The sequence below is a fragment of the Podarcis filfolensis genome, assembly GCF_964270895.1.
Source record: "Podarcis filfolensis genome assembly, chromosome: 16".
NCBI classification, from domain to species: domain Eukaryota; kingdom Metazoa; phylum Chordata; class Lepidosauria; order Squamata; family Lacertidae; genus Podarcis; species Podarcis filfolensis.
Genome location: NC_139620.1, coordinates 14,244,503 through 14,269,706, shown reverse-complemented (window position 1 = coordinate 14,269,706; position 25,204 = coordinate 14,244,503). Strand labels below are relative to the sequence as shown.

The following is a 25,204-nucleotide window of genomic DNA, read 5'->3' as shown; positions in this document are numbered from 1 at the left end:
AGCCCACAACTGTTTCTGTTCATTGCAACTTAGGAATTAGTAATGAATGTCCACTGTGGGGAGCTGGATGCTGACGGCCTGGCAGTTTTTATGCATCTGTGTTCCCTGGTAGGGAGGATGGTGGCAGAGGTCCCGAGTGGCACTGCCCAACCCCCTCTGGGTCCTGAGATATGCCCAACCCTGCCCACTGCTGGTGCCAGCTTTGAGATTTAAAAAAATGTTTTAAAGGGGCTGCCCAGTTAAACTGCATGCCCTTTTAATCTCTAAACAGGTTTCCTTTGGTTCTGCTGATTAATTGACTCAAATTTACAGCTCTGGAAATTAAGGTCTTGCCCCTACACCGCAAGCTTCAATCCCTTGCCTTCCCCCTTCAAGCTTGCAGGTTTGTTGAGACAGCTTAGAGTTTTCTGTTCACTGACCTTGACCACCTTTGCAGGACTACAAGTCAGCAAAGTTTGTGATGTTGTCATGACCATCACCTGTTTGACCAGCCCCTGCACGCAACAGAGCAGGTGGAAGCCCTGATCCCTCAAACTGTGCATGGAGGTGGCATGCCTTCACAGAGAAAGGACAAAAAAGGACACCAAATAACATCTCTGTTTCCCATGGGTCACTTTTGTGAGCACCAGGCATTGGCCCCAGGTACTTGAACTCCCTGCCTTCATAGTGGGGCTAGGATCTTGCTGCTTTTTTGTTTTAAAAAAATTGATTTGAATTAATTTTATAATGAAATGATTTTAGAATGTTGTATTATTTTATTGTTGTTAGCTGCCTTGAGCCCGGCTTCGGCTGGGGAGGGCGTGATATAGATAAAAAATTATTATTACTATTATTATTATTATTAAAACAAAAGCCAAGAACCCATGGGCGTCTTTGAACCTACTACAAAAAAAGGCTCTGCTCATCTGTCTTGCTCAGCCATGCACAACTTGTACTATAGAGCGGTCATTCAGTACCTTGCGGAGAGTAAAGACCCAGCTAAGGTCATTGATGGCAGGGGAGATGTGCTTTCTGAGCATGCACAGAAAAACTGCATTGGAAAAAAGGAATTTGAGAAGGAAGTGCTGAAAAGGTTTTCAGCAAATCCAAGAAAACTTGTTCTAGTTTAATTAAACAAACAAAAAGATGAAAAAAGGCATGTTCTTTGTAATTTTACAAAATATACTTGACAACGACATGAAAGCTACTCCCTGATGTTAATTTTTTTATTTAGCTTCCCAGTTTTCAAATGACTGAATATTTTTACAGATTTTTTTCTGAGCACTTGGGGTGAAAATAAAGAAATTTAAAACAACTGTTGTTGAGACGTTTCATTCCGAATCTGCTAGACAGAGCCAGAGAGGGTGATGACAGGTGGGTGTTCCTGGCCCCCTAACATAAATGCTGGCTATGCCCATGCAAGAACATCTGGAATTTTGCACCCCAAATGCCGGTTTCTGCATCGTTTTGCCACAAGCAAAAAGGCTCGGCCTGATCGTCTGCCTGTGCCCAGAGAGAGATGTGCTGCAATTGATTTCTTTGTTTTATTTGGTCCATTCATGTCAATTTCTGACGCTCCCTCGTCCCTCCCTCCAGAGGATGCTCAAGGCATGGCGATTCCCAGCAGATGGCCAGCGGCTTCCTCTGCCCCCGTCTTAGCACAGTCCAGGTTCCTGGGGCATCTCCTGGCCCACCTTCTGCAGCAAAACCTGCTCATGGTCCTTGGTAGGGAGATGTTGCTCTGGCACCTGTCTGTTGGGGGATAAAAAGGCAAGACATTGTCAGAGCAACTCAAGGTAGCTGCAGACTGCAGGGGCCATAGATTTGGACCAGGATCTCCTGCTCCTCCCCACTCCCTCCCTTTCAACTCAATTTTATTTTTGTTTTACTTTCCTTACATGGCAGCTTTCCCTCTGAAAGTCAGCCTTCATTTGCATCACTCCACATAAATGAGCAAATGTGAATTTTCTGCAAAGTTGTGTCAAATGGGTCTGCAGCCAGAATCAAATGGGCCATGTTTGCCCCTTTTCATGCCGCTTCTGGGTATGTGGCGATGCGTGCTGTCATGGTCACACATGCCTTGACTGTGCATAAATGGGGAGTTGCCTGTGTCAGTTTGCATTTCTTAGTGCAGAAAGTATTGATCTGATGCGTGGAGATCTTTCCTATTCTGATTAATACAAGAGGATTCTAGAAGCTACTAGAAGCTTCTCTGTGTGAGAGAAACAGGCAGAAGGGTCATGATTGTTTGGGTTATACCTTCTGGGAAGCTGGTTTGAACTGGTTCCCTTATGTCTTTCAATTAAGGTCATGCTGACTATAAATACAGGCCAGAAGGAGCCTGGGTTTTACTTTATCTTTCTCTCTTCCTTCTGGTGTGGTGTTCTGTACATAGTATGCTTAGTGTTAAGTTTCAGTCATGTTATAAGTTTTTGTAAGTGATGCAACTGAGTGTCTTATGGACATTGCCAATCCTGAATGTACTGGATTAGTGACCATTACACTGCCTTCAGTAGCAGTCAAGCTCTGCTGGATGAAATACAATTGCCGCTGGTCTATTTTTTGGAATCTCTGCAATGTGTGAAGGTTTTCCTCCACACGTATGACAGCCTGTGCATGGCATGGTTTATTCCCTTCTGTAAGCCGCTTGGAGGCGTATAAAGAAATTTAACAAAATTCAAATGTATTAGGAAATGTCCACTTTGGAAGAAAGTATACATTTAGAAATGCATAAAATTTTGTGAGGAAACAGGCTCAAAAACATGCATTTATAAACACAAATTGTGCTTTTCATTATTATTATTTTTAAACGGCAGAGAAATGCGAAGATGGGATGTGCTGTGGACTCATGAATGGAGACTTGCGAAAGTTTCCTGACCCCCTGGCCATGCCCTTCCAGGAGGCCACAAAGAGGGACTCACCCACTCTCAACTTCTTCGATGGTATCTGAGAGCGGTCTGTTGCGTGTCTCTGGCAGGAAGAAAGCGGCAATCCCAGACAGAATTGGGGCTGTCCCGTATATGAGAGGTGGGAGGTATGGAAAATATTCCCCGGTCATTTTTACCATCGGCGCCACTATGCCCCCCACACGAGCCAGGGTGCTTCCTAGCCCCATCCCGGTCTGTCTGCAAGTGTAGAAAACAACCTTTAAAGGAGAAACCATAAAATGGTAAAAAACAAAAGGCTGGTTTATCTTGGTTCTTTAAACAAGTATACAAATCAGAAAAAGGGAACCAAGATCTGGGTGTCTTTTTTTGGGGGGGGGGATATTTTTTGTGGGACTTGATTATTCAGAGAAGCTGCTTTGGGGACTGAGCCACAAGTTGCTTGGCACTGCTTCTTTGGGCTGAATGTCTGAACAGGCACCAATGAGCATTAAAGGCTGTAATTTAGAAGCAGAACATCTGCTTTGTATGCCAAAGGTCTCAGGTTCAATCCTTGACATCTCCAAGGAGGGTTAGGAAAGAGAGAGAGACCCCTGCCAGAAACCCTAGAGCAGCCTTTCTCAACCTGTGGGTCCCCAGATGTTGCTGAACTACAGCTCCCATCACCCCTAGCTAGCAAGGCCAGAGCTCAGGAATGATGGGAGTTGTAGTCCAACGACATCTGGGGACCCACAGGTCGAGAACTGCTGCCCTAGACAGATATTTCTGGTCAGCATAAGGCGATACTGAGCTAGCTGGACCAATAGGCAGCGGCATGGCATGGGGGGCACAGGGGCGGTTGCCCCAGGCACAAAATTGTTAGGGGTGTAAAATGTCAGCACCCTGTGCTGCCTCAATACAGCTGCATGCTGCCGTTGCTGGGCTTTGTTGAAAACAGCTTCTCCATGCAAATCAGGAAGTGACCTCTCCAGACAATGGGGCAACTCTTCTTTTCTTTTCTTGGCAGCTATGATCCCCTGGGTGATGTGGATCGCAAGCATAGTTCGTCTGTTTCCCTCCCTTCCATCCACCCCTTTGGTGTGGCCCTGATCGCTGGCAACCCACGCTACACCACTGCCAATAAGTTGTGCCATTTTAGGGGGGGTGAAGCTTAATTTTTGTGTATTTCTTCAGTGAGGGGCCTTAAAAATATGTTTTTGGGTGTGAAGAAATCAAATCTGCTATGATTTTTGTGGTTGGACATTTAGTCCCTATGGGACTAACTCACTGTAAGACAGCCTCCTGTACTCCTAAGTTATATGAGACAGCATTAAGTGAATGTTTGTGGTCTTTGATATCTCTGATCTCTCTTTCTCACATGCAAATAGGCACCTTGCTCACGTGGCATCCAAGTAACAAGCATATTCTTAATGAACTTTTGCTACTGCCCAGGCAATTATTTCTGTGACATGTTGGGAATGGCTTTGTGCTGCTATATTAGGAGCCTGGATTCAGCACTGGTACTTGGTGACAGCTGCATGTTCGGATGATTAAAGAGATATCATACTCTAGCGATAAGAAGCCCACTGGCTCCAATTTTTCTCAAATGTTGCCATTTGTTCCATATAATCTAAAGGGGAGGTGACAGTCCGAGGTGCAGACTTACCTGATCACGGTTGGGTAGAGCTCGCCTGTGTAGAGATAGAGGCAATTAAAGGATGAAGCCAAGCATCCTTTTCCAAGCACTGCCAGGGAGGTCCTCAAGGTGTATAGATCTTGTGTGGAAAAGAGAGTCAGGAGACACACATGGGGTCATGATGAGTTTTCCATCCCTTACACCTTGATGGTTATTTTATTTTTCCTAGCTACCAACAAGTCCAGGGAACTGCAGGAGGATCTGCAGCTAAATCACAGAAAGCGTGGTGGCTAGATAGTCACCAACAGGGGACTCTACGATGTCACAGCCTCTAAACATTTGTTGTGGGAAGGAGAACAACAGAAAATGCTGGGAATAAGTTATTATCTGGGAATGTCCCACTGAATATAGTGGGAATTTTGAGTAAACTTGCATAGGGCTGCGCTGTGAATTCTGCTGATTTGAAATTATTTCTGAGTTGCTGAAACTCTCTAGATTAATACCCATTCTTTCATTGTACAGTGGTACCTCGGGTTACATACGCTTCAGGTTATATACGCTTCAGGTTACACACTCCTCTAACCCAGAAATAGTGCTTCAGGTTAAGAACTTTGCTTCAGGATAAGAACAGAAATTGGGCTCTGGCGGCGTGGCAGCAGCAGGAGGCCCCATTAGCTAAAGTGGTGCTTCAGGTTAAGAACAGTTTCAGGTTAAGAACGGACCTCCGGAATGAATTAAGTACTTAACCCAAGGTACCACTGTATACTGTGTTAGTTTTATGATGTTAGCCGCCCTGAGCCCGGCTCCGGCCAGGGTGGGCGGGGTACAAATAAAGATTTATTTATTATTTATTATTTTTCCTACCTGCAATGTGGGAAGACATTTCTTTGCTGTCCTCCAGAGAGCAATCTCCATTTTGAACTGGACTATTGATATTTTTAAGGATTATTGCCTGCCTATTTTTTTATCATGGCATCTCTTGAATCCTGGCAAGACTTCAATGTGAGTAAACCTCACATTTTAAGTATTCCAGAAAGCTCTCCCATCCAATTGTTCCCATCAAGGAAGCATCTACCAGAGTCATTCTGATGGATTAACCAACAAGCAACCCTAAAAAAGGAAAGCTATCTGGTGACTGTAGCAATATAAAAGAGAAGAGGGGATTTACCAACTAAGTGCCATCGGCCACCAAACCACCTCATGGGACTGATTTTCAGAGCAACGGGTGCAAGTGGTGGCTATGCACAGTGCCAAGCAGTGATGACGTTCACCACTTCTGCTTGACATCAGCTTACCTTGGGGCACAAATATATTGGCCAGGATGGCTAAGCCAGCCAGGATGACAGAAGAGGCCTGTGTGGTTCTCCGTCCGATGTAGCTCATCCCGATGGCGGCCCCCAGCTTGGCCGGGATGTCGATGCAGCCAAATGCCACCTGGATCAGGTAGATGCTGAAGCCAAAGTTCTGGAGGTCCATGACGAGGCCGTAGTAAGCGAAACTAGTGGCAAACCTGGAAACGGGGTGTAAAAAGGAGATGGCACAGAAAGAAAGGCAAGGGATATGCAGGTTCTTGTTGTGGTGGGTAGCAAAATCCACACATCTCTCAGCTCCAAAAGCCATTACTTCTGACACAAAGTAATGGCTTTTGGAGCTGAGAGCTGTGTGGATTTTGCTTGTTACCAATTTGACAGAATGCAACGAGATTCCAGCAGGACGTAATCTTGCGTCACTCACACTGTTGATCACTCCATAGCCCTAAGATACAACCTGCCCTGGAAAAGATGCTACAAACACCAAATACAGTGGTACCTTGGTTGTCGAACTTAATCCGTTCCAGGAGTCCATTTGACTCCCGAAACGGTTCGAAAACCAAAGCGCGGCTTCCAATTGGCTGCAGGAGCTTCCTGCACTCAATCAGAAGCAGCGGAAGCTGCGACAGATGTTTGGCTTCTGAAAAACGTTTGCAAACCTTAGCACTCACTTCTGGGTTTGCGCCGTTCAGGAGCCAAAACGTCCGAGTACCAAGGCATTTGACAACCAAGGTATGACTGTACCTTCTTTCTAAACTCTTCTTTTTTATATATGTGGCACAAATATATCATCTGATTTGGGGATAAACTTGTCTTCTAAAGGATCAAAGTGTTGGTTTAACTCTATGAGCCGTAACATTTATTCCATTTAATCTACGTAATTTTTCATAGGACTAAAGCAACTGTTCTGGAGCGGGGGTCTGGGGAGGAGGAGATCATTTGTTTTGGTTTTAGACAATGTACACTTATGTCACAGTGGATATGAAACTGGAGAGAAAGTTTTGATATATAATGCAGTAGAAAAAGGGGTTGAACAAAAACACTCTGGAGGTGGGGGTGGGAAGTCAATACATGAAACAATGTAACTATTCAATTTGAAAACTTTTTTGGGGGGGAATTGGAAATTAAATAAAAAAATTATATCGGAAAAAGGAAACTGGAGCGAAAGTGTGTGACAGCCATAGCTTAGTAAGCAGTTAGGTTAAAAATAATGTACTACTACTACTGTGGGGACACGGGTGGCGCTGTGGGTTAAACCACAGAGCCTAAGACTTGCCGATCAGAAGGTCGGCGGATTGAATCCCCGTGATGGGGTGAGCTCCCGTTGCTCTGTCCCTGCTCCTGCCAACCTAGCAGTTCGAAAGCATGGCGGGAAAGTAAACGGTGTTTCCGTGCGCTGCTCCGGTTCGCCATAAGCGGCTTAGTCATGCTGGCCACATGACTCGGAAGCTGTCCGTGGACAAACGCCGGCTCCCTCGGCCAGTAAAGCGAGATGAGCACCACAACCCCAGAGTCGGTCAGGGGTCCCTTTACCTTTAAAGCATTGCAGTCCTAAAATTTAGTAATTAGGAATTCAACCTCTTGATGATTTTAGTGTTGCATTTTGAAAAGAATCTTAAAACCAAGTTTCTAGCCCTGGTGAGAGTATTTGAATTTTAGGAGCGGAGGGATGAAAAGTAACGGTCAAAGCGTACCAGACACTGGAAATACAACAGGAGATCCGGCGCACGGTGGGTGTACGAACTAAGCTGACGGCTGTGTAGGATGATCGTGTCAGAGACAATTCTTTCTGCATGCTAGCTTTTAAGACCTACAGGAAGAAAAGGAGAACAAATGGTTGATCTTACTCATCACTGATGCAGAAGCTTTCCTGGACTGCCCCGATTTAAGGAAAGAATGAAGGCAAAGGCTGGCAGAGGCACTGGCAGCAGAGCCTAAAGGACCTCAGGAAGTCTGCCATTGGCCTTGGGTGACTGACAACCTTCACCAGTCCTATCTCTTGAGTTTCTGAGGAGTCACAAACCTGCTTGGGATTGTCCGTGTGTCACATAGTGCAATACTCCCTAAGAAGCGGCACGTAACCGCCAAACACTAGTACAGGGAATGATTCCCGTTTGCAAAGGTGGATAATGTTGGGTTCACAGTTTTTAAAAATATGTGCACTCCAGTAAATACACGTGTACTCAGCTGAGAAGAAGAGAATGATAGAGTTTAGAACATGCCCAGAAATCCTGTGCTGGAGGCGTTTAAGTAGAATGTTGCCTATCTGTTAAGGTTGTTGCAAAACTTCGGGTGGGGGGGTGGGCAGGAATGGGTGGACCACTTTGAGCAGCAGGCCAAGCTGTGCACCCATCTGTCACCTGGCATCATATGACCTCAGGTTCCCACCTTGAACTGCAAAGGAATGCTCCTTTCCTTTTTAAATTGGCACCTTTCCTCGCTGAATTTAAGCTCCAACTGCAAAAGAATGCTCCGTTGCCTTTGCAGATGCATTTGGTGCTATTTGAAACTGTTGCTTTAACTGTCCTGTGCGTGTCATCATGCGATGTCAGGTGATGGACAGGTGAGTTTGTAAGCTCAGTGACAGATGCCCTGCATGCAAAATGTCCCAGGTTCCTTCCCTGGCATTTCCAGGAAGGACTGTGAGAGACCTCGTCTCTGAAACCCTGGAGAGAGGCTGCCAGTCAGTGTTGACAATATTGGCCTAGCTGGACCACTGAGTGTTTTCTATTGTTCGTTTAATTTCTTTCTGGTTCTAACTTGCTTTTATTTGTTGTCTTTCATTTTGTCAGGTCACTTTGAGACTTTATCTCTTGTATAAAGTGACCAATAGATGTGATATATAAATAATGCTGATACTAATGTTGGCAATGAAGTATTTTCATTGAAGTATTCCCCGTCCCCCAATATGTTAATACAGTCATACCTTGGAAGTCAAATGGAATCCGTTCCGGAAGTCCGTTCGACTTTCAAAACGTTTGGAAACCAAAGCGTGGCTTCCGATTGGCTTCCAAAAGTTCCTGCAGCCAATTGGAAGACCTGTCAGATTTTCGGCTTCCAAAAGAACATTCGAAAACCGGAACACTCACTCCTGGATTTTGATCGTTCGGGGGCCAATTTGTTCTGGAGCCAAGGTGTTTGAGATCCAAGGTACAGCTGTATTGTGTTTCTGCTAAAGGTGCCCTCCAAATTGAGTCACATTCGAATATTTCAAAATTCAAAGATTCACATTAAAAAACGACCACAAATCCAGCCAACATAACAGACACGGATTCACAGAATGTACGCATCCCTTGCTTGTGAATTTGGTTGCATCAACAACCTCAGTTCGTCTTTGTACCTCTGTGCTGAGTTTCTCTCCCTCTTCCATTTTCCTGTTGATCTGCGCTACCCTCTTAAGAACTTTCACAGCCTGTTCCAGTCGGTTCGAGAGTATTAACCACCGTGCGGATTCTGCAAACCACCTAGGCAGGGTTAAAAAAAAAAGTCAAATCTCAAACTGTGGGAGACACAATCACAGTAGGACCAGTACCCTGGGCAACTTCTGCTTTCTGCCTTAAGCATATCCAGCGCCGTGGTGCAAATATCTCTCTGGTCCCGCCCCCCCCGTTTCCCAGAGTTGTTGACCTTTCTTAAGGGGGGCGGGACTTCGGTCTGGCTCGTTTACATCGTGTGGTCCAAAGCATGCTCGGCGCTGCATGTAGGTAAGAGATACCCGGATCGCAGCCCAGATGGCCTCCCGCACTGCCTCCCTCTAAGCGCCCGGTGCCCCTTACCTGCCCCCATCTGGGGAGGTCCGCGCAACAGAAGGGCCAGCAAGCAGGTCAGGTGGCTTGCCGGCTGTCCCATCCTCTCTTGGTGCCAGGATTGCACAGGGTGCTTCCCTGCTCTGCTCACAGTCTCCCCAGGGAGGCATGCAGGCAGCGACACGGCCAGAGAGGGGCAGGAGAGACACACCTGCCCTGCACCCACCCCCGATTGCACCTGCCAGGCACCTAGGCAGCCCCGGCGGGAGGGGATGCAAAGAGGCTTCCCTGAGTCGGACGCAGTGCGTTCTGATGGGTGGCTGAGAGGAGAGGAGCGGGCTGCCCCAGAGCTGGGAAGGGAGCAAGCCCTGACTCTGCTTCCTGGACACTCAGCCTGTGGCACCCTCCAAAATCTGGCTCCCCGGCGCCCCGCGCCGCTAACATCTGTGGGCAAGACGCCCCTGGGTGGACCAGCCCTGCTTGTAGCAGGACTGCTGTGCAAACGAGCCATTTGGCCAAATGCTGGCATAGCAGCAATTCATGGCAAAAGTCACAGGAGCTGTTGGGTGAAACCCTGGCTGCTCTCTAGGGTTTAAGGGTTTAATTAAGGGTGTTTTCTGCAAAGGGATGATGTGTGCTCACCAGGAGTAGACAAAGAAGGCGAGAAAGGGCACTGAAACAGCAAACTGGAGCCAGCGCCAGTCTGGGAGGGCGTAGGCCAGTCCAGGAAGGATGATTTGCCCGGTGGTTGCAGAATAGCCCACCACAGTCCCAGCAATCGTGCGCACTTTGGTCGGTACCCACTCGAGGACTAAAGGAAACACAGAGAGAGCGAAAATCAGTCAATCATTATATAGCAACAGGCGCTGCATCTACACAGCTATAAAAAAACACCCTGAAAATGATCTGGAAAAAACGTTTTACAGCTCACAATGTAAAAATTCATTCAGTTCTAACTTCAGCTCTACAGCGCCCTCTGGTGTCACAGTGTTACAACACACATATATATTCCACTGGGATCCATACATCTCAGTGCTGTCTACACTGAGTGGCAGAGTCTGCCCAGCCTCTCCCACCTTTATCTGGAGATGCCATTGGCGAATGAACCTGGGGCCTTCTGCAGAGATGCTCTGCTACGGAGCTATGGTCCTTTTCATAAAAATAAAGTAAGATTGTAGTCTTTGTGTTTCTGGATAAAGGGCTGATCTAACTAGGAAGATAGGAATCATAGAATTATATGATTATTCTTTGCAGAAGTGCATTTTTATTAAAGTAGGGGTGCAGCAAGGGTTGCCAACTCTCTTCCTGCCCTCTGCTCCCCTGCTTTTAACAGTGACTGGTTCTGCAGATATTACAAGCCGAGAATGCTGCTTTTTCTTCATCCCATAGAAAACCTCCTCTGCTCCCTTCTGCACCTTGTCAAGCTGCTGTTAAGGAGCAGAAGAGCAGGCCAGGTTGTGTGTTTTTCCGGTCAGTTGGCAAATCTAGCACAGAGCAGATCAAATGAGATATTGTTTTGCATTAATTATTCCCATATGACCAAACAAGCCTGGCATTTCTCTCCCCCCACAATCCGTCTCCAATGTTTCCACATCATGTGACCCACCCACCCTTTGCGCTTCTCCTCTCTGCGTGTGATAAAGCAAATGAGAGCCAGGTATGCCAAACCAGGGGGATAAATATTTGTACAGCTCAGCAACATGCTGAGGGCAAAACACAGCTAATGGAGTCAGGAATGCAAGAAAATGCAAACATGAAAACACTCTTCCACATGCCACCATGCAAAAGCAAGCTCTCCCCTGCACCTCCCGCAGCTGCTTGGCAGGCAGAAATCCAGCAGGTCTAGCTTCAGCCACTGCTCCATTTCCACACTGGAGTAAAAGCTGCACCCGTCACATAGCGACCTGTCTTGCAGGTGTTAAAAGCACCAGCCTCTAAGTCTGTGAGCAGAAATGTTTGGAATTACAGAGCAAGGGGCAGTGTGATTCAGTGGGTAGAGACAACCATGAGGCTCAATGGGTGAGCCTGATTCAGTCTCCCCTCTCTCTAACCTATCCCCCCGGATTTTTGTGGGGGTGGGGGAAACAGGGAGAAGGATCTTCACATTTGGGCTTAGGGTAGAAATGGAACAATGTTTTCCAGGATAGTCATTGCTGAAATTCTTTGACAACTTTTCAAATGGTTAATTCTCTTACAAGAGAGCCAGCAGTGGTTAGACAAGTGTAGAAACAGGACCAGGGAGTTCTGGGTTCAAATCCCCACTCACCACTGAAGCTTACCAGGTGACACCCAGTTAGTCACCATCTCTTAGACTTGTCTCCTTCACAGGGTTGTTGTGAGGATAAAATGGGGAAAACCATGTGTACCAATATGGGGAAGGCTCAGAATTGTGGAGTTCAGAACCAAGCTTCCAAGTCATTTTACATAAAAATCCACTCCTGGTTTTCTTCCAAGCATACTCTTTCAGCAAACTGATTTTGGAGAAAAACACCTGCAGCTCTTTGTTCGAACTGCTGGGAATCAGAACTGCTGGACGACCCACTGCAAACCACCCAGAGGCCTATTAATCGATCCCAATCTATCTTCTGCCCATCCCTGAATTGTGCACCAACTTGAGCACCTCAGAGGAAAGGTGGGGTGAATCTAAATGGTAGATACTGCAGGGTTTTGATGCTTCGTTCACAACAGGGGGCAGAAAGAGCCAAGGTGATGGACACCAAAGCTCTATTTAGGGGACCGCCTCTCCTGGTATGCCCCGCAGAGGAACTTAAGGTCCATGAATAATCATAGTTTAGAGGTCCCGGGCCCTAAGGAAGTCAGATTATCCTCCACCAGGGCCAGGGCCTTGTCAGTGATGGCTCCGACCTGGTAGAATGTTCTGTCTCATGAGACCAGGACCCTGCAGGACTTAACCTCCTTCCGCAGGGCCTGTAAGACAGAGCTATTCCACCTGGCTTTCAATTTGAATTTAGCCTGATCTTTTATTCCCCTTCCTTCCCTCCCCCTCCCCTTTTTATGAAGATTACCCGCTCTGGGATCCCACAGCTAATTCTCCCCGGCCTCCTTGCTGGCCCAAATAGGATTAATTTAGCCAGCTAGCCCTGGTGATCACCTAATGTTTATTGGATGGATTTCCCCCTAAATTGATTTTAGAACTTTGAATTTGTTGTTATTCATGCTTTTATACTGTTTTTTATGCTGTTTTTTGTTGTATCACAATTAAGTGTTTTAAATTTGTTGTTCGCTGCCCTGAGCCTGGTTTTCTAAACTGGGAAGGGCGGGGTATAAATAAAAAATTATTATCATTTATTATTATTTCTCATTGGTGTCTGAATCAAATGAAGCCATTGGCCCAGTGACTGGATTTTAGTGGTGGGATGGGTGAGGGCCAATGAGCTGAGACTGAATGCTTACAAGATGGAGGCCGTGTGGGTGAGTAGTGCCAAGACCAGGAATTAGATAGGAGGCCTGTTCTGGATGGCATTGCACTACCCTTGAAGGCGCAGCCTCGTAGTCTGGGGCTGGGGTGTTCTCCTGAATTCAACATTGTCACTGGAGGACCAGTGGCTTTGATGGCTAGGAGTCCTAGGACCAACTTTCAGGAGCTTTCTTGGATTTGCCACCTATGGCTGTTCCTGAACAGTCTGGCCACAGTGATAATCTCCAAGATAGACTACTGTAATGCATTCTGTGTGGACCCTCCCTTGAAGACACCCAGAAGCTGCAGATTTTGCAAAATGCAGAAGCTCGATTACTAGCACTTAGAGACATATAACACCAGCTGCAATAACAGCTAGTTTGTTCCAGATTCAAGGTTCTTCCCAAACACAGCCAGGTGATTCTAAGGAAGTCTGCAGAGTTCCCTGATTCTCCTTCCTAGCGGCTTGGGTGAGGGTCTAAGCAGGTGTGGGAAACCTTTGGCTCTCCAGATCTGCTGAACTACAACTCCCATCAGCCCCCGCAAGTATGGCCAGTGGCTGAGGATGATGGCAGTTTCTCTCAGTTCCTCATGCTTCCACGTTCATGCCCAGTTCTCCACATTTCCACATCAGTTTGTGTGTGTTTGCATTTTAAGCCCGCATGAAAATTCAGCAGCATTTCAGTATGAATTTCTCTTAACATACACGGTTTTGTACACACTTTTGACTGATACACATAGTTTTTATGGTCCATTGTTGTGCACATTGGTTGGAGAATTACACCACAAAATTCAGATAAGTGCTTGCTTAGAAGGATACTTTGGTTCATATATTAGATTTTTAAAAATGAGGATTTGGTAGGTTTTTTCATAATTAAAATACAAACAAAATTGAATTTCTGTAATTGTGACCCATATTCAGTGAGTCTATGATCCAGTGATTAAAGCTAATAGCATAGTGGGCTGGGGAATTTTAAGCCCGGGGCCAAATGTGGCCCTCCAGACCTCTCTATCTGGCCCTCAGTCCTCTAGGCCACACCCCCTCTCCAGGCCACACCCCTCGCTGTTCCTGCTTTGCACCCTGCTTGAATGTTTTTGCCTGGCTGAATTGTGCCCTTGAACTCTGATAATGCCTCTTTGCTTGCCTGGGTGAAGGATAAAGAGAGGGGTGTTTGTGTGTAGAAACCTCTGGTTTTTTGTGTGGCTGGAATGCAGTCTGTTGTGCAAAGGTAAGAGACTCACCTGTTGCTTCACTGGTCCTCTGGTCCCTACCCCACACTGGCAGGCAGCCCCTGGTAGGTGGCTCACGGAAGAATGAGACCCTCAGGCAGAATAAGGTTCCCTACCTCTGGTGCGGAGGAATCAAATTTACCTAGCTGATGCTGAACATCGTAGCCTTAAAGTCATGAAACAAGATTGAAAGGGCCCGATCCGACGATGTTGCTGCACTAGTGGAAACCTCTGCAACTGGCCTCCCCTCCCCAAATCTGCTTGGGAGGATCAGGAGAACCCCAAGATCAGCACATTAGCAGAACAGGGTCGAGATGTTCCACCTGGCAAGCAGAAATACTTCCTTGGATGGAACTAGCACAAAGTTGAATTCCATCCAAAGTGACCTTAAAGTTGCATTTAAAAACGGAGGGTTGCATTCAATGGAAGTCCTACTCGGAGTTCACCCACTGAAATGAATAGACATGACTAACTTAGGACCATTAATAGTAACATGTCTACTCTGAATAAAGCTTAATTGGCATCAACCCACAAATCTGAACAAAATTCGCAAGGTCCACAATCAAATTCTGAAATCTTACGAAATTTCTGATTTGTACCATTCCATCTACCCTGTCCCAGCTAGGGAATGGGTGAATTTGGCTGTTTGCATTCTGTGTGAGTTTGCATACATGCAATCACTTCCACTCTGGGTTTGTGTGCGTGTTTTAATAAATGCACTTACTTTTTCTTTTCTTTTTGGCGCATTTCCTGTAAAATGCGCATTGTTTAGAACCAAAAATTCCTTTGGAAATGTGCATCATCGAATTGATAGATGCTTTCTAATCCAGGCACCCAAGAGCTTTGAATTGGGATGGCTTGCTTCAAAATGCAGGCCGAACCAGTTTCTCTGCCATCGCTGGGACTCTGAGCTAATGGTGCTCAACTGGCCCCATCGGTCTGGGCCTTGTGACGCTTACCTAAGGACATGCAGTTCAGGATAATCCCAGAGTACGACATGCCGACCAGGAAGCGGAAGACGCAGTAGGCTGTGAGATTCGGGGAGAAAGCGGTGCAGAGTCCCGCAACGGCCATCTGCAGGTAGGACCAGCTTAAAACTGGCTTGCGCCCAAATCTGCAACACGGGACGCTGCATGAATATATTGCCATTGCTACAGTACCAACAATCTGAATAGTAACAGCAGGACTGGTCCCAGATTCCATTTTTATGGGGGGGGGGGCAGAGTCTAGCAAGGTGCCTCTCAAGCTGCAGGTTTCCTGGATGCTAGCAACTGATTTGGGAAACGGCCTGTCTGCGGCCATACTACCCTGAACACACCCGATCTTGTCTGATCTCGGAAGCTAAGCAGGGTCAGGCCTGGTTAGGACTTGGATGGGAAACGGCCTGCCAGTTTGATTTCCCACAATGCCCCTTTGCGGGAATAGTGCTGCTGAGGCCAGCGTTTTGTCAAGTCTAATTGAGACAGCAGTTCATGTCTTCATCAGTTCCCCCACCCTCCACCTGAGTTGTTTCGCCCACCAGGCCTGAGTTTCTCCACCCCTGAGCAGATATATTGAACCATAGATACCCACCTGTCAGCTAAGCTCCCAAACACGAGCGCGCCCACCAGAACTCCCCCCATGTAAATGGACTGTGCCATCTGTCTCCGGGTCCGCAGGTTACACACCAGATCCCACTGCATGGATGGAATGGAAGAGCGTTAAAATGCAGGCAAAGCAACCCTTTCGCACAAGAAGAGGAATCGCAATCCACCTGTGTCAGTCGGTTAAATGCTGTAGGTATAACATCCCGCCACTAGGGGGAGGTGTGGTTCAGTGTGCCGCCCCCTAGAGGAGAAGCTGGGTGGTGGGAGGTCTAAAGCAGGTCTGGGGAATCTGATGCCATCTATGATATTGTTGAATTCCCAACTTCCATCAGCCCCAGCCAGCATGGTCAGTGGTCAGGGATTATGGGAACTGTAGTCCAGCAATACCTAGAGGGCCTGACAAGCTTCCCACACCTGATCTAAGCTACTACACGACTTTTAGAAGACATCCAATGGCAGCCCTGTATCTGGAGGTTTTTAATGTTTGATGATATGTGTTTATGTGTTGGAAGCCGCCCAGAGTGTGGAGGCATGCCTCAGCACACACACCGCTGGCCATCTGGATGCGGTCTGTGTGAGCGCAAAAGAATGTGATGCGAATATTGTCAAATGGAGAGCTAGCAGTGACAGTGCCAATCATCTGGTTGGGCAGGTGGGGCTGATGCTGAGCTGGTCAGACCTCATAGCGCTGAGATTCTGTTTGAAAGGAGAGAGCCTCACACAGAGTTGTGTGCTTGCAGGATTCTGCTGTACGGTGGTACCTCGGGTTAAGTACTTAATTCGTTCCGGAGGTCCGTTCTTAACCTGAAACTGTTCTTAATCTGAAGCACCACTTTAGCTAATGGGGCCTCCCGCTGCTGCCGCACCGTCGGAGCACGATTTCTGTTCTCATCCTGAAGCAAAGTTCTTAACCCGAGGTACTATTTCTGGGTTAGCGGAGTCTGTAACCTGAAGCATCTGTAACCTGAAGCGTCTGTAACCCGAGGTACCACTGTAGTTGATGATCTCTGGGTCTGCAGCAGGGGGTGCCAATTTGGCACTTGAGGGCACTACAGCACCTCTGAGGTCTTCTCTCTGGAGAAGCCCCCACCCCGCCTCTGTGGTGATGAGATGGTGAGGACCGCTATCCATTTCTCTGTCAAAAAGCACAGAGAGCTAAAGGAGGAAGTTGAAAGAGTGACGCTCTTTCTCACTTCCTCTTTCAGCTCTATGCGTTTTTCAAAGCTCCGGTCAATTCTGCTGGATGGGACTTTTGCCCTGATCCTTTGGAAAAGCAAAGTAGGCAGGTGCTGATTTGGTGGAGCCGCCGGGGGGGGGGGGAGCAGTGATAAGAACAACCGATGCTCGTGGCAGTTGCACAAAAATGTGCCCAAAGGCCTAAAAAGGTTGTCACCCTCTGACCTCCCATGCTTCCCCCTCCTCAGTGGAATTTTCTGCATGCTATTACCTGATATCACATCCCCTTCCTCTTGCTTGTTGAATTAAGCTGTGAGAAAAATGGTGAACTGAAACACAGGGTTGCTGCTGCTTTAGTACATTTTACCATTTTGCCACGTTAACCTTTTTTATATATATAAAAAGAATTGCTACATGAAAAACAGGCAGATGGCATGCACAGAAAACATCAGTGTGCATCAAATCAGTTGAAACATTAACCTTCCTTCCTACGCTGTGGCAGTCAATGTGGCTGTTCCCGGCAGCATGTAAGCAAGTGTCCTGCTGAAAGAGAGCAGTAATATACATCTGGCCTAGTAACCTACTTCCAACGCTGGACAGCCAAAGTGCCTATGGAAAGTCCAGAAGCCAAACATGCAGGCAATAGCCCTCTTTCGCTGTTATTCCCGGGCCTCTGGTGATCAGAGGTAGACTGCTACTGACCTTGGCAGTTTCACTTTGCTCTTGTAGTTAGCAACTGATGGTGGCAGGATTTCAGTAGCCAAGCAAAATAAGATATAAAGCATGATGGTGATTGTATTTGCTACCTATACCAAATACGCCCCTCCTCCTTTTAAAAGCAGCCTAGCCCCCAGCCCTCCAATGTTAAGTACAGTTCTCCATATTTCCATGCCAGGCTGCAATTTTTTTAAAAATAGTCCTCCTGAATATTCATCAGCAATTTGGTGCTAATTTCTCCCAATATTATTGATTCACGTATACAAATCTTTCTGTGAAATTTTGCCTAGTATACACATTTTTGCAAAACAATGTTCCCTAAGATAACACATTTTTACATGCAATCTTCACAAGCATGTATAATTTTGTATGCAAATTACTCCAGTATATATGTATTTGTGTGCAGGCTGCATGTCTGGAGAACTTCACTGTAAAATTCAGAGATGCATGCCTTTCAAAGGATGGTGGCTGTGATTCAGTTTGCACACTGCTTTGGGACGTGCGAAGTTGGCAGGCTCACTTATAAATACGAACAGAATTGGCTTTCTACCCCGTGCCTACACTGGGGTCCCAGATTAGGAGCCTGTGAGGGCCAGCTGCTCCTCCAAGCCCTTGCCACGCCCTGTCTGCTTGGGCCCAGGCTGAAGAGGAACAGGCTTGCAGCCTTGAACCGGGGAAGAGAGAAGAGAGGTCTGTTCTGAGGTTTGGCACACTCCCCAAAAAGGCCACTAGCCACTTTCAGCACCCAAATGTTCCTTGCCAGCACATTGGGCTAGGACATGGGTAGGCAAACTAAGGCCGGGGGCCGGATCTGGCCCAATCGCCTTCTAAATCCGGTCCGCGGATGGTCTGGGAATCAACATGTTTTTACATTAGTAGAATGTGTCCTTTTATTTAAAATGCATCTCTGGGTTATTTGTGGGGCATAGGAATTCGTTCATTCCCCCCCTTTTTCTTTTCAAAATATAGTCTGGCCCCCCACAAGGTCTGAGGGACAGTGGACCGGCCCCCTGCTGAAAAAGTTTGCTAACCTCTGGGCTAGGAGATAGTTAAATTCTCTCTGACACGGATCCTGATAATTAGCAGCTAGTTCTAGTGGGAGAAAAAACCTGCCCATTAAATGTAAAGACACATTCAACGCCATGTCCGCCTTGGCCCTCGGATGTCTCCAATTAGCAGAGACTGAGCTGGGGGGGGGGCTGTGGCCCTCAGGACTACAATCATCACCAGTCCCAGACACCATGGGGCTGCAGGAGGATGTGGTGCAAGTCATTTATTAAATGCTTGCCTTGAAAAGCTATCCCCTATGAAACATCACTGCACGTGGAACCCATGTGGAATGCCGCGGCAGCCTGACCCCCACCCGACCTGCCGCCCAGGCCCTCTCACCTCCATGATGATAGTGTTGACAAAAACACTGTTGTCATAGATCCACCCATCATAGCATGGCTCCGTGTCCATCTGTGTCACATTGTGGCTGTCGTCGGCGCTGGAATTGAGGAGGTGCCAGCGGGGTGTAACAAACCGGCGACACTTCTCCGGCTTCCCGGCCACGTCTTTGGGGATGTAGATCCACAGGAGGTCCTCCTCTACCCCTGGCTTATGAGTAGTTCTGTTTGCATGGCCAGGGTTGCTGGCGTTGCCGATCAGCCGGATCCGGCAGTGGTGGTCCGGGATGGCGGCGGAGAAGTTCTGCAGCAGGTTGTGGCTGGCGACCAGCAAGACAGGAGTGACCAGCAAGGCCACCTGCAGGACCTGGAAGCGGCCCATGCCCCCGATCTTCTCAAGTAGGTCGGCAAACGCCATGGTGGAAGAGGGAGGAACGTTTGGAGGGGGACGACTGAGTGGCTGGGCTCAGGAGCGATCTTTTGTGGCCGGGATCTCCGGAACGCATGCCAGCCCCAGGCAAACCCTTCCCACCCTCGCTGGAAGAAGTTTCCTCTCGCTAATTCAGGGTCAGGATCTTTCTCAAGGCAAAGCTGTGACGGCCCCCATCTTGGCCGCAGCTGAAAACATCGCAGGCCGGCCTGGCGGGGGAAATAAAAAACACATTTCCAGCAACCTGTTTTGTGAACTCAAGTCATCCCTGCAAGACTGTTCCGCACACAGGCTGTAAACTGCATGGGGTGTTTATGAGTCCCTTTTTTTCTCCTGTGTGTGTGTGTGCCATAGCCTTGAAGGGGGAACCAATGGGGCTAGGTTTCAGAAAAGGGGGGTTGTTCTCTTCTCCATGGGATTATGCAAGCCCTAATCACTTTACTTGGGTCAAAGTTCTAATGAGGCTTTGAAGGATTAGTCCAAAAGGGATAGGAAGGAGGAGAAAATGAAGGCATTCAGTAAATGTGGGGCAGGGTGTTGCATGGAACAAGTATTAGGTTTTTTTTGGGGGGGGAGGCGTGTGGAGAAAGGAAAGAGGGGGAGCTGGCTGTGTTCTCTTGGCTACAGGAAGCATCGTTTTTTGTTTCTTGTTCCGTGCTCATAATCTTAAAAAGCGGACCGCTGGAGATCGCCTGCCCTGGAATGACAAAGGCAGGAGATGGCACAGCACTGGAAAGAATGATTGTTCTCATCAGGCAGTGGGAAGTGGCTCCGTGGTAGAGCATCTCTGTTGCAGCAGGCAGAAGGTCCCGAGTTCGATCCCCAGCATCTCTGGGTAGCACTGGGGGAGATTCCCTGTCCAAAAACCCGGAGGGCTGCTGCCAGTCAGTGTGGATAATAGTGAGCTCCATGGACCATTGGCTCTGACTCAGCAGAAGGACATTTCCTATATTCCCCCATCAGGCTCTGATTGGTGTGTGTGCAAGCTTTTGAGCTACACAGAGCGCTTTATGATTTTGCCCCTTTCTGCCTGGGAGGCTGAAAAGGTGCCAAGAGGCAACCCAGGTGAGGCAGCTGCCTGCACCAGTGTCACAAAGGGCCCACGTGGGGAACAGTGCCAAATTCTCGTGCATGACAGTGAAATAAACAGGAGCTGCACAAATAAGGGAAGTTCATTAGCATGTGAGGCCTTCAAAGTTGGTGTGGCTGTATCAATTTAAGGGGAGTGTGTGTGTGTAGATACCAGCCAGAAACTAGCCCAGGGGGTAATGTAGCCCCCAGGCTAAAAATGCTTCTGCAACCTTGTTTTATTCCCTATATTTTTATTTGCTGGCTGAAGACACTGTACAAAGAACAGAGTTGTGATTATTAACAACCTGTCCGCTTTTTTGAAGGGGGAAAAACGGTTTCTAGCTTTCGTGGCCGAGATGCTAATGTGTGAAAAATGTGACTGCCGTGTTCTTGACAGACGCAGCCCAAAGCAGCCAAATAGTGTGGTAAGATTACGCAGCAGGGCAGTGTGCTTCATAATTTCTGCCTTTGGGGAGCACCAGCCACGTTGACTTCACCCTAAGTGTTGAAGCGTGGTGTTCCACTGTGTGTGGCAAAGGATTCTGGGACGTGTTCTGGGGTGTGCACTCAACACAAAGGGTACCTTGCCCAGGCTAGTTGAAGCTTCCTGTCGACTCAAGTGAGTGAAGAACAAATCCCCCCAGTACAGTGGTACCTCGGGTTAAGTACTTAATTCGTTCTGGAGGTCCGTTCTTAACCTGAAACTGTTCTTAGCCTGAAGCACCACTTTAGCTAATAGGGCCTCCCGCTGCTGCCGCACCGTCGGAGCACGATTTCTGTTCTCATCCTGAAGCAAAGTTCTTAACCCAAGGTACTATTTCTGGGTTAGCAGAGTCTGTAACCTGAAGCATATGTAACCTGAAGCGTCTGTAACCCGAGGTACCACTAAGAGTCGTCAACAGGCTCATCACAGCTATCTGCCAATCACCCATTCCCACCACCCTTCTGAGTAATACCCCTCCCCACCTTCTCACTATATAGAAGGATCTGGCAACTTCTGTTTCAGTGTATCTGAAGAAGTGTGCATGCACACAAAAGCTCATACAGTACCAAGAACTAACTTAGTTGGTCTTTAAGGTGCTACTGGAAAGAATTTTTTTTTTTTGTTTTGACCGAGGTACCACTGTACATTTAATGCTGCTTTGCAATGTGTGCTTCAGGGCAAGACTGCCCTGTCCAATGAACCATGTTCACCATTTCCAGTCATCGTCTAGAGCAGGGCTAGCGGTGGAGCAAGCCGATCGGGCACCTGGGGCAGCACACATGCCCTGCACCTATGGGTGGGGCCAGCTGCCCTTGGGGGCGGGGCGAGCTGGGGCAGGATGCTCCGCCCTACAGCTGAGGGGGAAGCAGTGGGCGGACCGTTTGGGGCAACGGGGAGCCTGTGGGCACCCAAGCCACCGCGTCACTCCCAGGAGCGCTGCAGGCCCCACGGTGAGTCACCTCCCTCAGTGGTGACACGTGGGGCGGCCCACCCCCGCCGCCCCCCCTTCCTCCAACCCTGAGCAGGGCTGTGGGCCCTCGAGGCCAGAGGTCAAATGTGCCCCCCCAGGAGTTCTCTGCCCAGCCCTTGGGACTCCTCCCAGGCCACGCCCTCTCGCTGGCCCTCCTTCAGGGCTTTTGCTTGCCAGGATGTGTCCTTCAAGTCTGACCGTGCGTCTGCTTGCCGGGATGGGGAAAGGAGAGGGGTCTGCGCAACCTCCTGGTTTCTGCCTGGCTGGGAAGTTGCCCATTGTAACACATTATTTTTGCCTCCCTCATATGCCGACTGCGATTATAAAAAGGAACACCCCCCCCATTTATTTCACCTCGAGCTCCTTGGAGGAGAGTTGAATCATAGAATTGTAGAGTTGGAGGGGGTCACCCTGGTTCATCTAGTCTGACCCCCTGCAATTAAGGACTCTTTTGCCCAGTGTGGGGTTCGAACTCACAACCCCGAGATGAAGAGGCTGATGCTCTGCTGAATGAGCAATCCGTCGGGATGTGGGCCGAGTCTGAAAGTTCGTCAATCTTTTAAGCCATATTTTTAAGCCATCTTGCCGGGTGCGGGGGGTGCCTCTCCTTTTTGACAATTTCTTAACATTTTGGGGGAACTGGGTCGTGTGTTTTTTGTTGTTGTCACTGTCTTCGCTTGCCATTGCCCTCACTCGCTCTCAGTGATGTCATTATCAAGTCAGATTTGACAGGCTGCACAGAGTTGCGATGTCATTCTAAGCTAGGGTTGCCATATTTCAAAAAGTGTAAATATGGACACAAAAGTTGTTGAAGCCATCACGAGGAGCTCCACGCCCCCCTTTCCCCACGCCCCTCCTTTCCCTTCTTCCCTCTTCTCCAGCCCTTCACACCCACCACTGAAGCCTGTCTCCGAAGCTTTCCGCCAAATGTGTCCAGAGAAACGGAGGAGGCGGTTGTTAGGCTGGACCCGGGAGCTGCCTCCACGGCCGACCAAACCTCAGCTGAGCCACTAGCTGCAATACGGACAGGAGAAGCCCCATGTGGAAGCTGAGGCTGCAGTAGCGTGAGAGTAGTGACGGGGTGGGAAGATGGTGTGTGCTTTTTGAGCTATTTTAATGGGAAATTGGCAAAAACGACACTGCCAATATGGGCTGCCATATGTCCTGATTTTCCAGGACATTTTCTTACTTATTTCCATCTGGATGCTGCTTCTGACCACAAAATTACGGGCATGTCTGGGAAATTGCAGACATATGGCAACCCTATCTAAGCAGTACACAAGTCAGAAGGGGACCTTGAAGGGCTGAGGTGCTTCAGTTGGAGCTGGCACTGGAGGCTGGTCCATTGGGGCAAATGGGGCACTGCTCTGAGTCTGCCCTCCGCCAGCCCCCACCTCCTGCCTTTTTTACTTACAAGCAGCCAAAGGGGCAGCCGTCTTGCAGAGCTCAGGAGGCAGGCGGAGGATGGGGACGAGGGATGGAAGGATTCCGGTTCTCCCAGTTTCTCATTCTTAAATCCAGTTCCCCACATTTTGCAACGATTTGAAATTTATTGATTAAAGAAAATTCCCTGTGAAAATTCACCAGCATTTTTAGTACGAATTTCTCCTAATAAACACATTTTCATATGCAGTTTTGGTGAATGTACACATTTTTGCAAGCAATTTCCCCTAATGCAATGCATTTTTGTGTCTTTTGTGTCTTTTTTTTTTTACAAATTTCTTAATTTTTTTAAATGCATGCTTTCCCTTAAAATGTGCATTAAAAAAAAAAGGTTGGAAATCTGTAACCCGAAATTGGGAAAAGTGTGAATTTTGAAGGATAGCTCTGTTTCGGTTCACACGTGCTTTCAGAAAAGGCAAGTTGGATAGATTTGGCTTTGAATGCATACTGAATTGAATTCTTCCTCTGTCCCTAATGGGGCAGAAACAAGAGCTCCTTAGCTCTGCCTGCCATTGGCTGTGGCTCCAGCTGTCATTGACTCTGGCTCCGCCTATTTTGCCCTCCTTGCTTTCTGCTCCACCCAATGGGCACCAGCTGCCACTGGGAGCAGGCATGGGGAACCAATGGCACTCCACAGGACTGTGAGTATGTTTGTATAGTTCAAGTATTTCCCGGCAGAAATGAGCACCCTGCTGAAAGTCCTTGTTTGACCCCAAAGTAAAAACTGGACACTATTCCACCCTAACCTGACAATAATTGAGAGTTGGCGCTCTGTGTGCTGTTGCATTGCTTTGATGGCTTCCAAATAAGTCCTGTTGTTTTGCTGAGCCTCACCTCCAAAAAAAAACCCACATGATAAGGCAGGGATGGTGAATGACCCACTGGATCTGGCCATGGCTGGTTTTTCCCTCTGGCCTTATTTGCTGCCCTCTTTCCCTTGCTCCTCCTCACCTGCTGGCTTCCTCTGCCCAAGTAGGGAGAGCTCATTGCTTTAAAGTGTTGATCTGATGGCACCTGCAACCTCCACTTGCACCATAATTTGAACCAACCTCATCTGCACATTCTGAAACAATATGCAACCCAAAGCACAGGGTACCTCCCCTCCCCCAAAATGCATATAACTAGGAAAATCATGCCTTAAAATGCATGTATTTGTGTCCCTAGTATAACATCAACAGTGCGTTCTATTAGGGGATATTGCATTAGGATTGGGGAGAAATTAGATTCAGTTCTCATCTGAAGCTGAATCTATCAAATCTGCACTGTCTGAAACCCATGCGTGAACCAGAACACAGCTATCTGTTAAAATTCACCCTCATACGAAATTTGCCTTGCAGTTTTCCAAGTAAACAATTGTAAAAAAAAAAAGCACATGTAGAACCAAAATTGACAGCTCTTTCCATCTTTCTTTAGGAGTGCACTAAAATGCTGTTGAATTTTCAGGAGGACTTTTTAAAAAACACCAAAATGTTGTAGACATGCTAGGAACTGAACTGGTAAACTGGAGAAACGAAATTTGGTGGGTCCCTGCAGCAGACACTAGCTTAAGCCCCTTCCACCTTAAAGTGTCCTTGCAGGGTGGAGGGCATGGCCGGTCAGATCCTCAAACACAAGAAGCCCTTTAAGGAGATGAGGATTCCCCCCCCCCCGCTTTTTTGCAGGTCCCCAGCTGTGAGTTTTTCACACTTGGACATGTCAGCCAGGCTAGAATGGTGTCCTAGCCTATTACGATTAACAGAATGCCTTGACTTTGCTA

The 25,204-nt window shown here is 47.8% G+C and overlaps 1 protein-coding gene across 2 annotated transcripts; it reads right to left on the bottom strand.

Moving 5' to 3' along the window:
* Positions 1-1,191: 1,191 nt before the first annotated feature.
* On the bottom strand, positions 1,192-19,794 carry LOC310752087 (solute carrier family 22 member 6-A-like). Of its 2 annotated transcripts, XM_083591820.1 has the most exons (10): positions 19,052-19,791; positions 15,756-15,859; positions 15,143-15,297; positions 10,178-10,346; positions 9,130-9,253; positions 7,484-7,599; positions 5,775-5,989; positions 4,510-4,618; positions 2,901-3,104; positions 1,192-1,731 (listed from the first exon to the last, which is right to left on the bottom strand). In XM_083591820.1, exons 1-10 carry the CDS (start codon positions 19,466-19,468, stop codon positions 1,635-1,637), a joined length of 1,710 nt encoding a protein of 569 aa, XP_083447946.1. In that variant the 5' UTR covers positions 19,469-19,791; the 3' UTR covers positions 1,192-1,634. The 2 variants fall into 2 exon arrangements, with proteins under 2 accessions (XP_083447946.1, XP_083447947.1); XM_083591821.1 differs by lacking the exon at positions 1,192-1,731 and having other exon boundaries at positions 2,955-3,124; positions 19,052-19,794.
* Between the last annotated feature and the right edge of the window lie 5,410 nt (positions 19,795-25,204).